We start from the raw sequence: 13,830 nt of genomic DNA, 5'->3' as shown, positions 1-13,830 counted from the left end.
AACTTCCATCATCTGCCCCCCTTCCCCTCACCTTTGTGGGTCACTTTCTTTCCCCTGAGGGTGGCTCATGTCACAGGGGAAGCTTTGGCCGAGCAGAACCGCTTGATTGACAGTGGAACTTACTTGATTGATGTCGATGCTGGGGCCCGTTGCCGTTTGAAGGAAAAAAAAAAGGTGGAAAAAAGGAACCTGTAAAGGCGAGAGGAAGGGAAACCTCCAGGACAGCTGCTTTTTGCCCTCCTTCAGCGGCCCAAGAGTTCAGACCAGCAGCGGCAGCTCTGTATGCTTTTAACTTCGGCACAGAGCTGCCCCTAATCAATAGTTTAGCGCGGTTTCATGAGGCAGCCTCGGGGCCTTTGATAGCCGGCCCGCTTCGATGATGCGATGTGGGCCGGCCTAGCAAAGGCCCCGAGGCTGCCTTATGAAACCGCGCTAAACTATTGATTAGGGGCAGCTCTGTGCCGAAGTTAAAAGCATACACAGCTGCCGCTGCTGGTCTGGAGGTGCGGAGACAAGGCAGGAGGCAAACGCGGTGGAAGGCAGGAGTCCCGGCACAGCGACTGCAACAGGAAGTTGCAAGTCAGCTGACGCCGGCCTTTCGTTGCGGCGGGGACCGAATCCTTCGCGGACCGGCAAGATTTTGTTTGCGGACCGGCGGTTGAAGAACTGTGCTCTACACTGTGTGCGCTGTGACGAGAAACTTGTGCGCTGCGAGGTAATATTTTGTGCGTAGTCCAGGGGTCTCAAAGTCCCTCCTTGAGGGCCGCAATCCAGTCGGGTTTTCAGGATTTCCCCAATGAATCTGCATGAGATCTATTTGCATGCACTGCTTTCAATGCATATTCATTGGGGAAATCCAGAAAACCCGACTGGATTGCGGCCCTCGAGGAGGGACTTTGACACCCCTGCCCTAAGGACATGTTCTCTGGCCATCTGTTAGCCCTAGTCCAGGGGTGTCAAAGTCCCTCCAGTCGGGTTTTCAGGATTTCCCCAATGACTATGCATGAGATCTATGCGCATGCTCTGCTTTCAATGCATAGTCACTGGGGAAATCCTGCAACCCCGACTGCATTGCGGCCCTCAAGGAGTCCTCCAGCTGGATCCACAGGGTAGGCGTGTGCCTCGGGCCTGCAGAATTCAGGGGGGAGCCTCCGACGGAAGGTAACGGAGAAGGTGCTACTGGAACGGCTGAAGCAGGAACGAGGCTATGGCGCATGCTCGTCTGCGACGTCACTGAGGCGCCGTGAGAGCGAGGCGGCTCGGCCTTCCGCTTCCGGGTGAGGGCGCCGTCGGCTTCCAAGGTAGCGCATGCGCACGCGCACGCGGGCAGCCCAGCGTCCAGGGCCTGGGCTGACAGATGGCCGCAGCCACCCCTCCTGCGGCTCTCCAGAGCTCGGCCCTGCTGCTTCTCCCACTCGAGCTGCTGTGGGAGATCTTCGCTTACCTGGACGCCAGGTTCCTGCTGACGGTCCTTCCTCTGGTGTGCCGCGCGCTGAGAGAGATCGTGCAGGACAAGGCCACGTGGAGGATCCGTGTGCAGAAGAGAGTGCGAGCCAATTACCCCGTGGTGGAAGGTAGGCCTGAGGCTGGGGGCCTTTGGGTCAGCCTCTCCTCGAAATGCTTTGAAAGGGGACAGGTTTAGGACCAATGCCAGGAGAGTAGTGGACACATGGTTGCGATTGGGCAGAACACACTGCGGGGAGTCAAAGCAGGTTTGGATAAATTCCTGAGGGGTAGTGATAGGTTATGGGGACCTGAGGCGCGGGTGCAACTTCTCATGTTCTTTGGGTTGGGTGATGAGTGGATCGATGGTTTCTTCACCTTACTTGCATCCCATCCTTCCTGGTTCTTTTCAGATGAAGATTTTGATTGGCCAGCGGCGTGTGTTGAATTGGAAGAACAGCTGCTGCACTGGTCAGAAGATGGAAGGAAGACGGAACATTTCTCGCTGGGAAATGGACACTTCGCTTCAGTGGATGCCATTCTTCTGCTGCAGGTGAGAGCTCACCACCATAATTGGTCTGGAAGAACTGGATTCACTTTGCTACGCCTCCCGATAATTCTCTCTTTGTTTTTGTAGTGTGTTACGACACACACTGTTGGAAGGCAAATCTGATGAGGTCATTTTTTTTTCTTCCAGGAAGGGATGCTGTGTGCATCCGCTGCCAGAGACCGAAAAGTTAATATCTGGGACATGAGAAACCTGGGCCAAGAGGAGGAAAAGGTGCTGGTGAAATCTCTGGGTGTTGAGCACAATGAGACACACAAGGTAAGCAGAGAGTGAGGCCTGGACTTGTTTCATACTGGTTAGAGCTAGAACAATCCTGGGAAGGACTTAAGCTAAGCTGAGAGGAGTTTAATGGGGTGACGAGAGGAGTGCAGCCCCCCCTCCTCAATCTCACTCTCTGTTTGTTTATTAAAACTTGGTATCCCACCATTATTATACATAGATCACAGCAGCTCACAATAGAATTCCAGTAATTAAAAAAAAAGAACACAATTTTTAAAGGGAAAGAGGCCAAATCACATAAGAACCAAGCATAAAATACAACAGAAGAGAAAGGACATGCAGTGACAGTAAGTAATCTTTACCCTGAGTAATTCAGAACCACGATTGCACTGGTCTCGGGGAACGTTAGAAAAGTAAAAAGGGATTCCTGACACTTAATTCAGTCAGACACCAAAGGCCATTTAAAAAAAAAAATGTCTTTAGTAGCCTGAATTTAGGAAAGGCCATTCAGATTGTCGATATGGTGGTAGGCTATTCCAAAAAGAGGGTAATACAAAGAAAGGTGTAGCAGTGGTGTTCTGAGAGATGGGGAATGCAGCCCTACCCCCACCTTTCTCTCAATGTAGGAATGACACATATTAGGTGCAACTCCCCTCCCCACCCCTTTCAGGATGGCTGAGAGCAGCATGCTGGAGTCTCTCAGATTCTGCACTTTATCCTGTACAGGGCTGGGTGTGGTCACTGGCATCCAGAGGAAATACCCTGTGTTCTGGTTCCTGGGACAGCACCATTAAGCTATGGGATATGGCAGCAGAGGGGCAGCAGTGTGGGGAGATCAGGTAAGAAACAGTTCCGGCAGAGAGTAGTGTTTGAAAATTGACCAAGAACCTCTCAGCAGCAAATCCTTTGCCTTCCAGCCTGTAGTTGAGTCATGGTGAGCCTCACACTTGAAACACTGACATTCTGTCCATTCCTTTCAGGGGCAAAGCTGCTGTCCTCTGCCTTGCTTTCCAGCAGGACATCCTGGTGGCGGGGTCCTACGACAAGAGAGTAACAATCTATGATCCCCGAGGTTAGAATACTGGAATTGGGGTGAAGGTGCACACTACACTTTGGGACATCAGGCAGGTCCAATGTTGATACCAGTGCACACCCACCCCTGGGCGTGTAAGTCTGGAAGGGTGGGAGCAAGGAGAAATTAAATCTTGCATGTTAATTTTCCTTTCGTTAGACTCACCAGACCAATTCTGTAAGCCAAGAGATGGAGATAGAACTGTAAATGTCCTCTTTGCTTTGCCTTGGAAAAGCACACTGCAGTGCAAAATCAATATTTGAATGACAAAGCAATGGACTACATGACTTCCTTTTTCTATTGAATTATTGCATGAATAGTATTCATCTTTTTTTTTTTTTTTTCCAAAATCTTTATTTTTTTCAAAACTTACAATAAGTGCGACTGGGGAAAGCAAACACCGCAATTCTGGGCCTGGGAATGTGATGAGTAAACACATTTCTAAGTATGGGGCGAGTACACACATTTCTAAGTCTAAGGTAGGTTCACACTGTAATTCCGGGTCTAGGGAGGGTACACACATTGCAAGCTGTACTAAAAGAATTAAAGTAGCTCAAACAGTTATTCCCCCACAGAGTACAAACACTGTACGGCTGTACGACTGTACGGCTATACTCACTCGAGGAACGCAGAGAGAGGGGAGACATGATCGAGACGTTCAAATACCTCACGGGCCGTATCGAGGTAGAAGAAGATATCTTCTTTTTCAAAGGTCCGACGGCGACAAGAGGACATACATGGAAAATCAGGGGCGGGAAATTGCACGGCGACACCAGGAAATACTTTTTCACCGAAAGAGTGGTTGATCGCTGGAATAGACTTCCACTTCAGGTGATTGAGGCGAGCAGCGTGCCTGATTTTAAGAAGAAATGGGATCGTCACGTGGGATCTCTGCACAGAGATAAATAGGGGAGGGTCATTGGGGTGGGCAGACTAGATGGGCCGCGGCCCTTATCTGCCGTCTTTTTCTATGTTTCTATGTTAAATACCACATTTTATACATCAGTAACACACACTTAATATTCCATTAATATCCATTACAGAATTAGTCCCCCCTCCCTCATGAACAATCACAATGCAATCACATAAAATTTCTATAATGAACCCCAATATATCTAAATTTATTAATCTAACAGACCCGCATCCTCCCCCCTCCCGGATGTGCATGACATAGGGAAAAACATTAATTAAACATTACAGTATTTTGCTAATGGCTCTCAAATCTCTTGAAATTTCTTAAAATTCCCTTTCTGAATGGCAAATATTCTTTCCATTTTATACACATGACACAATGAATTCCACCAAAAACTATAATTGAGCCTCGTCCAATTCTTCCAATTGCTTGTAATTTGTTGTATGGCAACTCTGTCATCTAATATAATAAAACGCTAAGCGCGCATGTGTACTCTTACCACATGTTCACTGATCCGTATGTCCGTGGCTGGCAAGAATGCGTGTGTGCACTTAAAACGACCCCACGCTCGCAGCAGCAGAACCCAAAGTGAATTACGGATCCAAACAGCCCTGGCAGCTGAACTAAATAGCGGCCCAGGAAGAGAAGCGCTGACAAAAAGACTCCAGCCGCTTTGCCGGCTCCCCACTCACTTATCAAGTAAGTTCTTCACGCTCTGACCCTCCCATCCCTTCCCGACGTATGATCGGCTCACGTAGTCCCTAACCGCTCTTCCCCCCCCCCTTCCCTTCCTGCAGTCCCGATTCCAAACCTGCCAACTCCAGCAGCGTCTGCAGCACTACACACGCTGCTTCAGGGCCTTCTACTGCCCTGATTTGCTCTGCCGTGTCTCTGATGATGTCATCAGGGACGTGCCAGAGTAAATCAGGGCAGTAGAAGGCCCCGAGGCAGCATGTGTAGAGTGCTGCAGACGCTGCTGGAATCAGCAGGATTGTCGGGACCGCGGGAAGGGAAGCAGGGGTGCGGTTAAAGACTAAGGGAGCCGGCCAGACCGCGGGAAGGGACAGGGGGGGTAGGGGAAACGCTGCTGCTGCACAGGGAAATGGTGTGGGAGGAGGGAAATGGAGGGGGAGTGAATGCTGCTGCTGTGGCTGCTGCACAGGGAAGTGTGGGGAATTAAAATGCTGCTGCTGCACAGGGAAGTAGGTGGGGGAAATACTGCTGCACAGGGAAATGGAGGGGGAGGGAATGCTGCTGTGGCTGCTGCACAGGGAAGTGGGGGGAGAGAAATGCTGCTGCATAGAAGGCAGGGAGAGAGACAGATAGATAGAAAGAAAGACAGACAGCGGGAGGAAGGGAGACAGAAAGAAAAGAAGAAAGACACAGGGGCAGGGAGAGACACAGAAAGACAGACAGACAAAGGGGGCCAGGGAGAGAGACAAGACAGAAAGAAAGACAGCGGGAGGGAGAGAGAGACAGAAATAAAGACAGCCATATATTCTAGCACCCGTTAATGTAACGGACTAAAATACTAGTTATTAATAAAAGCCTGTTATTTTTAGATGATATTTGATTTTTAGCTCTCGTTGACATGCCAAAAATCACAGTATCATAGGATAATGCCACTGGATTTCCAAAAAGCCAAAATAAATGGACAGTAGAACAATAAATGATCTAAAGTCCCAGCTTCGAGATGACAATGCCAACATTTATTAGACTTAGAGCTGTCCAATTTTTGTAACCGAACAGGGGTCCATAATGCTCTATGTAACAGAAACAACCAAGTTTGTCTCATAGATGTCAATAGTATTCATCCTATATAATAAAACGCTAGCTGTGCATGCACACTCATACCTGCGTGATCTGTGATCCATAGGTCCATGGCTAACGCTCCCTCTCTTGCAGACCGCAAGGTGATGTGCGGTCTTGCTGGCTCTGGCTCCCTTATTTTAAAGTTCACAGCGGCGGCGGTGGCTCCTCTCCCGGCTCCCTTACACTTAGAGCGCCTCCTGCCCCCCCCCCCTCTCTGGGACGAACTGAGAAATGGAACCGGGCCGGCCTCCGCGACAAATCAGAGGAGTCTGAGTCCTTTGTGGCTCCCCCTTCCCTTCCCTTGGACCCGACCACGAACCTGGCGATTCAAGCAGCGTGTGCAGCAGTCTTCACATGCTGCTTCGGGCCCTTCTACTGTCCTGATTTGCTCTGCCGTGTCTCTGATGAGGTCATCAGGGACGTGCCAGAGTAAGTCAGGGCAGTAGAAGGACCCGAAGCAGCGTGTGAAGACTGCTGCACACGCTGCTGGAATCGCCAGGTTCGTAGTCAGGCCCGCAGGAAGTGAAGGGGGGGCTGCAAGGACTCTATTCGAGTAAAGAACAAACTCTGGGGAGAACGGCAGAGACTGGGCCTGTACTAACTCCTGTGGACAGGGGGAGCAGGAAGAGGTGGAAAAAAAGGAAGGGAGGCCTACTGCTGGACAGGGGGAGCAGGAAGAGGTGCTGATGGACAGGGGGGGAAAAAGGAAGGGAGGCCTACTGCTGGACAGGGGGAGTAGGAAGAGGTGCTGATGAACAGGGGGGAGGTAAAACAAAGGGAGAAGGGCTGCTGCTGGATAAGGGGAGCAGTGAAGGGGTGGTGGTGGACACAGGGGAGGTAAAAAGGGAGAATGGACAGGGGGAACACGCAAGGGGTGGTGGTGGACAGCCAAAAGAAAGAAAGACAGAAATACCCAAAGCGGCTAAGGAGACAGAGAGAGAAAGAAATAAAGACAGACACACACATATATTCTAGCACCTGTTAATGTAACGGGCTATAAAGCTAGTCTTAACATATTCTGGTTGAAAAAATCTTGAAAAAGATAAATTGTTCTAAAAAGGAAATGTGCGTTTGTGGACTGGTCTGATGATTCTGCACCTTTCCTTTCCTAAAATTGCTCTGTTGGCTGCCTCCTTTGTCAGTGGTTTCTCCTATAGTGGCTATTGAAGATTAAAGAGCAGAAGGTGGCTTCCTCTTCCATATGTCCTTCCACTCCTGAGCCTAACTTGGAAGTATCCACACTCCCGCCAGGGAATTTTGACCACTCGGCTGTCTTTCAATATACAGTAGAGTGGTTCGATTAACTATGCCCACTCCCAGCCTGAATCTGTATTTGGCTCTCTGTTTGTGTGCATTCTCTCTTGTCCTCGCAGCTGCCCACCCCCTCCTGCAGAGCCGGAAGGTGCATTCCAATGCTGTACTCTCCATCCTGGCTGATGATCGATACATCCTTTCAGGTAGTGAGGATCGAACACTTGTGATCTTTGACCGGCGCTGCAATGGTGTCTTCCAGCGATTGCAGGTGTGGCATGGGCTTCATCTTTCATGTAGCTTAAACCTCTCAGTTCAGTGTTAACTGATGTTTGTGTACTGAAAATGAGGGCTTGCTGCCTCCCCCAACCCATCCTATCTGGAGAGTAGCAATGACCTCATTTTTTAAACTCAGCCCCTGTGTGTGTGTGGGCCTGTTGAGCTGGTAAAGATACTTCTACCCACTCTGTGGCCTGTGACTTTGCTTGTCTCTCCTTCCACAGTTGGACTACTACCTGCGGTCAATGTCCTATGAGAAACCACTCCTGTGGGCTGGAGATGGACATGGTCTTATTCAAGTGTTTGAGAATAGAAGTGGCAGCTTCCATCCTATCCGGGTACTGGGTCTTTGTGTTTTGCTCCCCTTGTCATCTCGTGCTTCTTCTCGCGGGGAGTCAGGGGAACTCTGTATGAGCCTCCTTGGGATTCAGGGATATATTGTATGAGCCTCCCAGGGGTCAAGGGAGTTGGGGATTCCCTGTATACCCCCCCCCCCAAGAGTCCTAGGAATCTGGGATACGCTGTATGAGGCTCACTGTCCTTTCTCTTTATCTCAGTGCTTTGATGTAGGTCATCGATCACAAATCACTGGACTTCAGTACTCTCTGGGTGCTTTGTACACCACATCTACAGACAAGACCATTAGGGTAAGAATTCAGGCTCCTCTAGCTGTCCTTATTGTCCATGCCTGACCAGTCCAGTTGAGTAGATTATGTTCCACTGCCAGCAGAGGGAGTCAGAGAGAGCTTAGAGCTGTTGCTGCCTTCATCTTCTCAGCATTTCTGTGGCTCCAGCAGACTTGCATGTTAATTTCTTTTCCTTGAGTCCTGCCAGACCATTCCAGAACCGACCTATGGCAGTCATGGCAGTTAAAGGTTCTCGGTCTGACAGATAGAGAAAACTAAAATTAGTATTTTGTAGCTCACTCTGAAGATAATCGTTCCTTTGTGAATGGAATTCTCATTCCTGGGTTAGTGACCATGAACTGATGATTTTGATTGTATCAGGTTTGGCTTTGAGGGTGAGAATTGCCTTCAGTGTTCTTAGCTTTATAGGATACTGAGTTGCTTTATGGCTCTAGAAAAAGGAGGACAGATTGAGACATCTGGGTTTTATTTCCATTGCTTTCAATGGAAGTAAAACTGGGATGTGTCAATTCATCCTCCTTTTTCTGGAGACATATGGTAACCTTAGAAGGCAGCACCAGCCCCCTGTGGGGAATGAGCTTTGAGCTGTTTTTCTCTCTGCTTGCATGAGGACACAACTCACTCATCTGATGGATCTTGCAGGGCTCAAGGAAAGGAAATTAACAAGTAAATCCAACATTCTGGAGACGTTTGAGCCATTCCTTAGCTTCTCTTAGTCTACGTCCAGGCCTCACTGTGACCTCCTGATGAATTCTCTTTCTACTTTTGCAGATCCACATTCCAACAGACCGTCCTCGCACTCTCTGTACACACAGCCATAATGATGTAGTGAATGGGGTAAGACACTCATGCATGGGGGGGAGGGTAAAAGGCCACTACAACCTCACTGCTCCTTTAATAATAACTTTATAATAATAACTTTATTCTTATATACCGCCAACAATCTTGCGACTTCTAGGCGGTTTACAATGAAGAGAAACTGCACAGACATCGAATTACAGAGTGTAGCAGTGAATATCTGATAGTAGCAACAATAAAAATAATAACAACAGTTTATATACTGCAGGACCATGAAGTTCCATGCGGTTTACAATGAATTAGAAAGATTCCATAAATTGAAAGGAACATTCATAGTTAGAGATTAGAGGTTAACAGTTTACAAGATCTAATTTGGGGAGGGATTGCGATAGGGGCTATTGTCCTGATTCGTCACCTAGGTATTTCGAGAACAGGTATGTTTTTAGGTGTTTCCTAAATTCACCATAATTGTTTGTGTGTGTAATTAGTTTTTCCAAGTCTTTGCCCCATAAGGCTGCTTGGTATGATAGAAGTTGTTGATTGTGTCTCTTATATTTGCATTCTCTGGCTGGTGGGGAAACGAATTTCTGGTGTGCTCTTCTCTCATGTCTGTTGGTTGGGAATGAGAAGAGGTCTGTTATATATTTAGGGGCTAGACCGGATAATACCTTGAAGCAGAGACATCCCAGTTTGAACTTCGTACGTGCCTCCATTGGCAGCCAGTGCAGGAGTCGGTAGGAAGGGGTTATATGATCGGACTTCTTCAGTCTGAAGATCAACCTGACTGCTGCATTTTGTATCAGTTTGTCTGCTATTGTTTTGTAATTAGAAGGGTGTTACCATAGTCCAAGCAAAAGACAACTAAAGCATGTGGTAATGTGAAATTGCAAACAAATGTTTAGTAGCACTCAATGTGAAATCCCCCCCCCTTTATTTACCTTTTTTTTTTAAGATTGCAGAAATGTGGATATCAAAACTTTTAGTTGACGATAACTGAGAGTGCCGACTGAGTCAGTGTTTTGCCTAAGTGCTGTGTGAAGTCGAACACACTCTTCTAAGCCTCTCTCTCTCTTATTTCTCTTGCAGATCAGTGTTGTAGGGAATGTGATGGCTGTAGCATCGGGAGGACAGTCAGTGGAGGTCTGGAGAATGACTGACTGACTCACTCACTCAAGAGAGGCCAAGCAGGTGGTTTTCCAGTGCTGCTATCTGCTTCTCCCATGTTTGCCAAGAGACTTTGACTCCAGAGGGAGCAGCAACTACTGCGTTTACAGAGGAGGTGTTTGCTGTTTCTGGTCTCCCTTAGCCTACGATACCTCCTGTGAGGACAGCACTACCTGTGCCAGTACATGTTCCTGGTTATTGAATGTTTCCCTGTGGAATTTCTTGTTTAGGAAAACCTCCTGTCAGCTAGAATCACTAGTACCAACACCCATCCCTGCAAAAGAGTTGATAGGTTGTAGTAAAAGTTTTTCAAGTTGTCTTTCATACATGTGCCTCAATTTGCTGGTCATTGAGGGGACCCATGTTTGCTGTAGCTGCTGCTTGGCTGGGGCAGAAAGGCACTTTGGACACAGTATCAAGGTGTGCTTGTCCTAGAGAGCGAGAGAGGCGTTAAGAGGTTCTGTGTCCTGCTATGTGATATGCGTATGTTGTCATTATGTCTCCCTATCACCATTGCCTCCTGGCTGTTAATCTACACATCCTTCTTATCACTTACAACCAGGACTGAGGCAAGCTTGTGTGGATTGGGGGGAAGGAACTTCCACTAGGCTGCCATTGGGGAGGGAGGGAAGGGTGATGATCGCACTTTGGGTGGGTGTGTTCTAGCGTGCAGTGTCACTGCCTGTACTGTATCTGGCGTGTGGTAGAGCTTGCATGCTGTTACACCTTTCTGATGGTGGGACAGAGCTGCAGATCATTTGAAGTCTTCATGTTCACAGAATTCCAAAGGACTGGTAAAAAAAATAGAAATCTCAGGCTAAACAGTATCAGTCACACAAAAGGATTCTTGAACCCCTGTGAGCAGTAAATCTTATCTTTATGCTTGTCCCATAGAACCATCCAACGCAGCTTAGAGCACATTAAAATTACAAAAGTTAATTACTGTTCCCAAATCCCTGTTTCTGTAGCTGAAGTGGAGGCCTTTTCTCTTGTTCTTTGGACCTAGATGGTAACAGATGTGTAGCTTGTACAAAAGCAGGTACCTGTTTTCTGTATGGATTGTGAACTAGTTCTTGCAAAGTTTTCAGAAATAAAGGTTCAAAGAGCAAGTGGGGAAGTGCCTTTTGTATGTGTATCTGGTTTGGTGGTGGTGGTGTCAACTGCAACAGCTGGTTGGGCTGAGACCTTTTCAGCACCTCCTTCGCACAGTTTTAATCACAGTGTGCTGCTGTCTTAAGGCAATGAGTACTGCTGTGAATAAAAACCAAAAGTTTAAAGAAGAGAAGGAGGTATTTTCTAGGGGTTTGCTCCCTTTTGAGGAGTTGATATATTCCCATATTTACAGATGAAACATTTTTATCTCTGGCCAAGGGTGGTTATGGGATGACCCTGATGAATTTGAACATTTAGAGAATCTTTGTCAGGCACTTGGCACATTACAGGGACCCATTACTTTGTTTATATAAGTTCTTTAACAATCACAAGTTTATGAAATAAAAATTGATACTGTTATGGGAAACTGTCCAGGTCTGAATGGAAAAGAGTGTTCCTTGACGTATCAAAATCATCCAGATGTGTACTGATTAACGCTGGTATTATACTCCTGACCTTAATCTGCTACTAATGTGTGCTGGCGTTGCCTACTGGACAAAGGGACCTTTCTTCATATCTGGTGGTCCTATGAACATGGTCCTCTGTCATTCGGACTTCCATTCAATTGGACCCCTGGCCTTCACAACAAAAGGGGGTGTCAGTGGCAAATTTAGCTTTAAAATGGAAACAATCAGTCAGGCCTACTCTGCTGGCCTGGAGGGTGAAATTGATTTCCTTAAAGGCTTTGGAGCAATTGACTGATAAGCATCACGGACGTTTTGACCGAGCTAATGAACTTTGGATACAATTGGATATAGTTCTATAAGACCCTATAACAGCCTGTTAAGATACTATTGGTGTCCATGTTTCATTTCTTTTTGTTGTACAGGTTCTCGCTTGCTGAGCATTTATTGTTAACTAAAAGTTTTAAGTTTTGATAGAAGGGGGGAAGTATATGGGGTGGGGCGAGACGCATATGTTCCTTTTGCTATATGTTTACTTTTCTGTGAATATATTAGTATTCTCATTGCCGTAATTGGAGCAGTTGCAAGATTTCTTTTGTTCATCTCTAAGAAAACAATAACAAAAACGGTTTAAGTGCTAGATATTGTAGAAATTCAGCAAATAAAATGTACCTGTGATTTGAGTAGAGCCAGCTGAGCAGGTGCACTTGGTGTGCAAAGCTTCTGGCACATTTTTCATGTGTAACTTTGGCTTTCTGCCTAATCCCTGGGAGTACCTGGAGGAATTCAGGTCTGTCTTGCTCCTGGTTCTGATGGGCTTCCCTTTCCCTGTCTCTGCATGGGTGGGTAGATGATAAAGCATTCTTGGGGAAAGGAATGATTCTGGCTCCAGCAGCAATGGAAAGGAGCTTATTCTGCCAGGTGTTTGGTAATGACCTGCATGAAGGTGCACGTGATATCCCCTGGAGAGATTTGCATTCTTTTATTTTTCAAAGCATTAGAGGTGGCTAGAGAGGATGAAACTTTTGGAGTATGCATATTCAGAGTGCCCAGTTTGAAAGATTGTTCTTTTATGTCCCATCATCCTAGAATTTGGTATTACTTGATAATTTTCTTTTCTTGACTCTCCCTCCAAGGTTCTGTTTAATTAGCAACTTCCCATTTATTATAAGATTTTTGAATTTATCCAAGAAAATACCAGCAGGGTAGATGGTGTTCTGATACCATCCTCCCGCCCTGGCGTTTGGGGAGAAGTTTTCTGAGCTGGTCATCGTTTGCTTTGTTCCAACAAACACAGAGGTGCAAGTTGCAAAGAATAATAAACAATAAAAATATGAGCCAATATATTTTCTGGTAATACCATCTATTGTTCATTCTGTTGAAGGGTGCCTTACCTCCCAACAACTAGGCAAGAAATGGGTTAGGTTAGTCCATTCAAAAGGTTCTTGCCTTATTTCTCTGCATTCAAGTGAATTAACACAACAGCCATACTTCTATATTTCAACCTGCAAGTCTGGCATTTCCATGTTCCTCCACCACAGCCCATGCACACGACACACACTACTATGAATTATTTCTATAGCGCTACCAGATGTACGCAGTGCTGTACAGAGTCACAAAGACGACAGTCCCTGCTTGAAAGAGCTTACAGTCTAAACAGACAAACAAAATGTCATGCAGACAGTTAAGGGAAACGATTAATCTGGCTGGATTGGTGGGTAGTAGGGTTATGGATTGAAGGCTATATCAAAAGGAGGGTTTTCAATCTGCTTTTAAATAAGGTAAGGGGCTTGGCAGACAAACTTGGTAATTTATTCCAGGTACAGGGGGCAGGTAGATGAAAGGAATAAAGTCAGGAATTGGCAGTGGAGGAGAAGTGTAACGCTAAGAGTGACTTTTCTGAGGAACAGAGTTCTCTAGGAGGTGTATAAGGAGAGAGAGGGCAGATATTGAGGGGCAGCAGAATGACCATACTACTCCAACACACACCACTAGCCAGTTTTCAGCGGGCTATTTAAATGACCAGGCCAACTGCTGGCAAACCCGGCTGTAGAACAATTGTTGGTTTTTTTGTCCTAGACACATAGGCACTTTGAAAACATAAAATG

The 13,830-nt window shown here is 46.8% G+C and overlaps 1 protein-coding gene across 1 annotated transcript; it reads left to right on the top strand.

The window, feature by feature from the left end:
* Nucleotides 1-1,200: 1,200 nt before the first annotated feature.
* FBXW9 (F-box and WD repeat domain containing 9) lies at nt 1,201-11,366 on the top strand. Its single transcript, XM_033925167.1, has 10 exons — nt 1,201-1,574; nt 1,857-1,996; nt 2,141-2,269; nt 2,957-3,069; nt 3,211-3,302; nt 7,401-7,549; nt 7,782-7,895; nt 8,115-8,204; nt 8,976-9,041; nt 10,089-11,366. Exons 1-10 carry the CDS (start codon nt 1,358-1,360, stop codon nt 10,161-10,163), a joined length of 1,185 nt encoding a protein of 394 aa, XP_033781058.1. The 5' UTR covers nt 1,201-1,357; the 3' UTR covers nt 10,164-11,366.
* Nucleotides 11,367-13,830: the final 2,464 nt, after the last annotated feature.

This window comes from Geotrypetes seraphini, chromosome 16, assembly GCF_902459505.1.
Source record: "Geotrypetes seraphini chromosome 16, aGeoSer1.1, whole genome shotgun sequence".
In the NCBI taxonomy this organism is placed as follows: Eukaryota; Metazoa; Chordata; class Amphibia; order Gymnophiona; family Dermophiidae; genus Geotrypetes; species Geotrypetes seraphini.
Note: the sequence above shows the minus strand (reverse complement) of the source record. Positions and strands in the feature narration are given on the sequence as shown.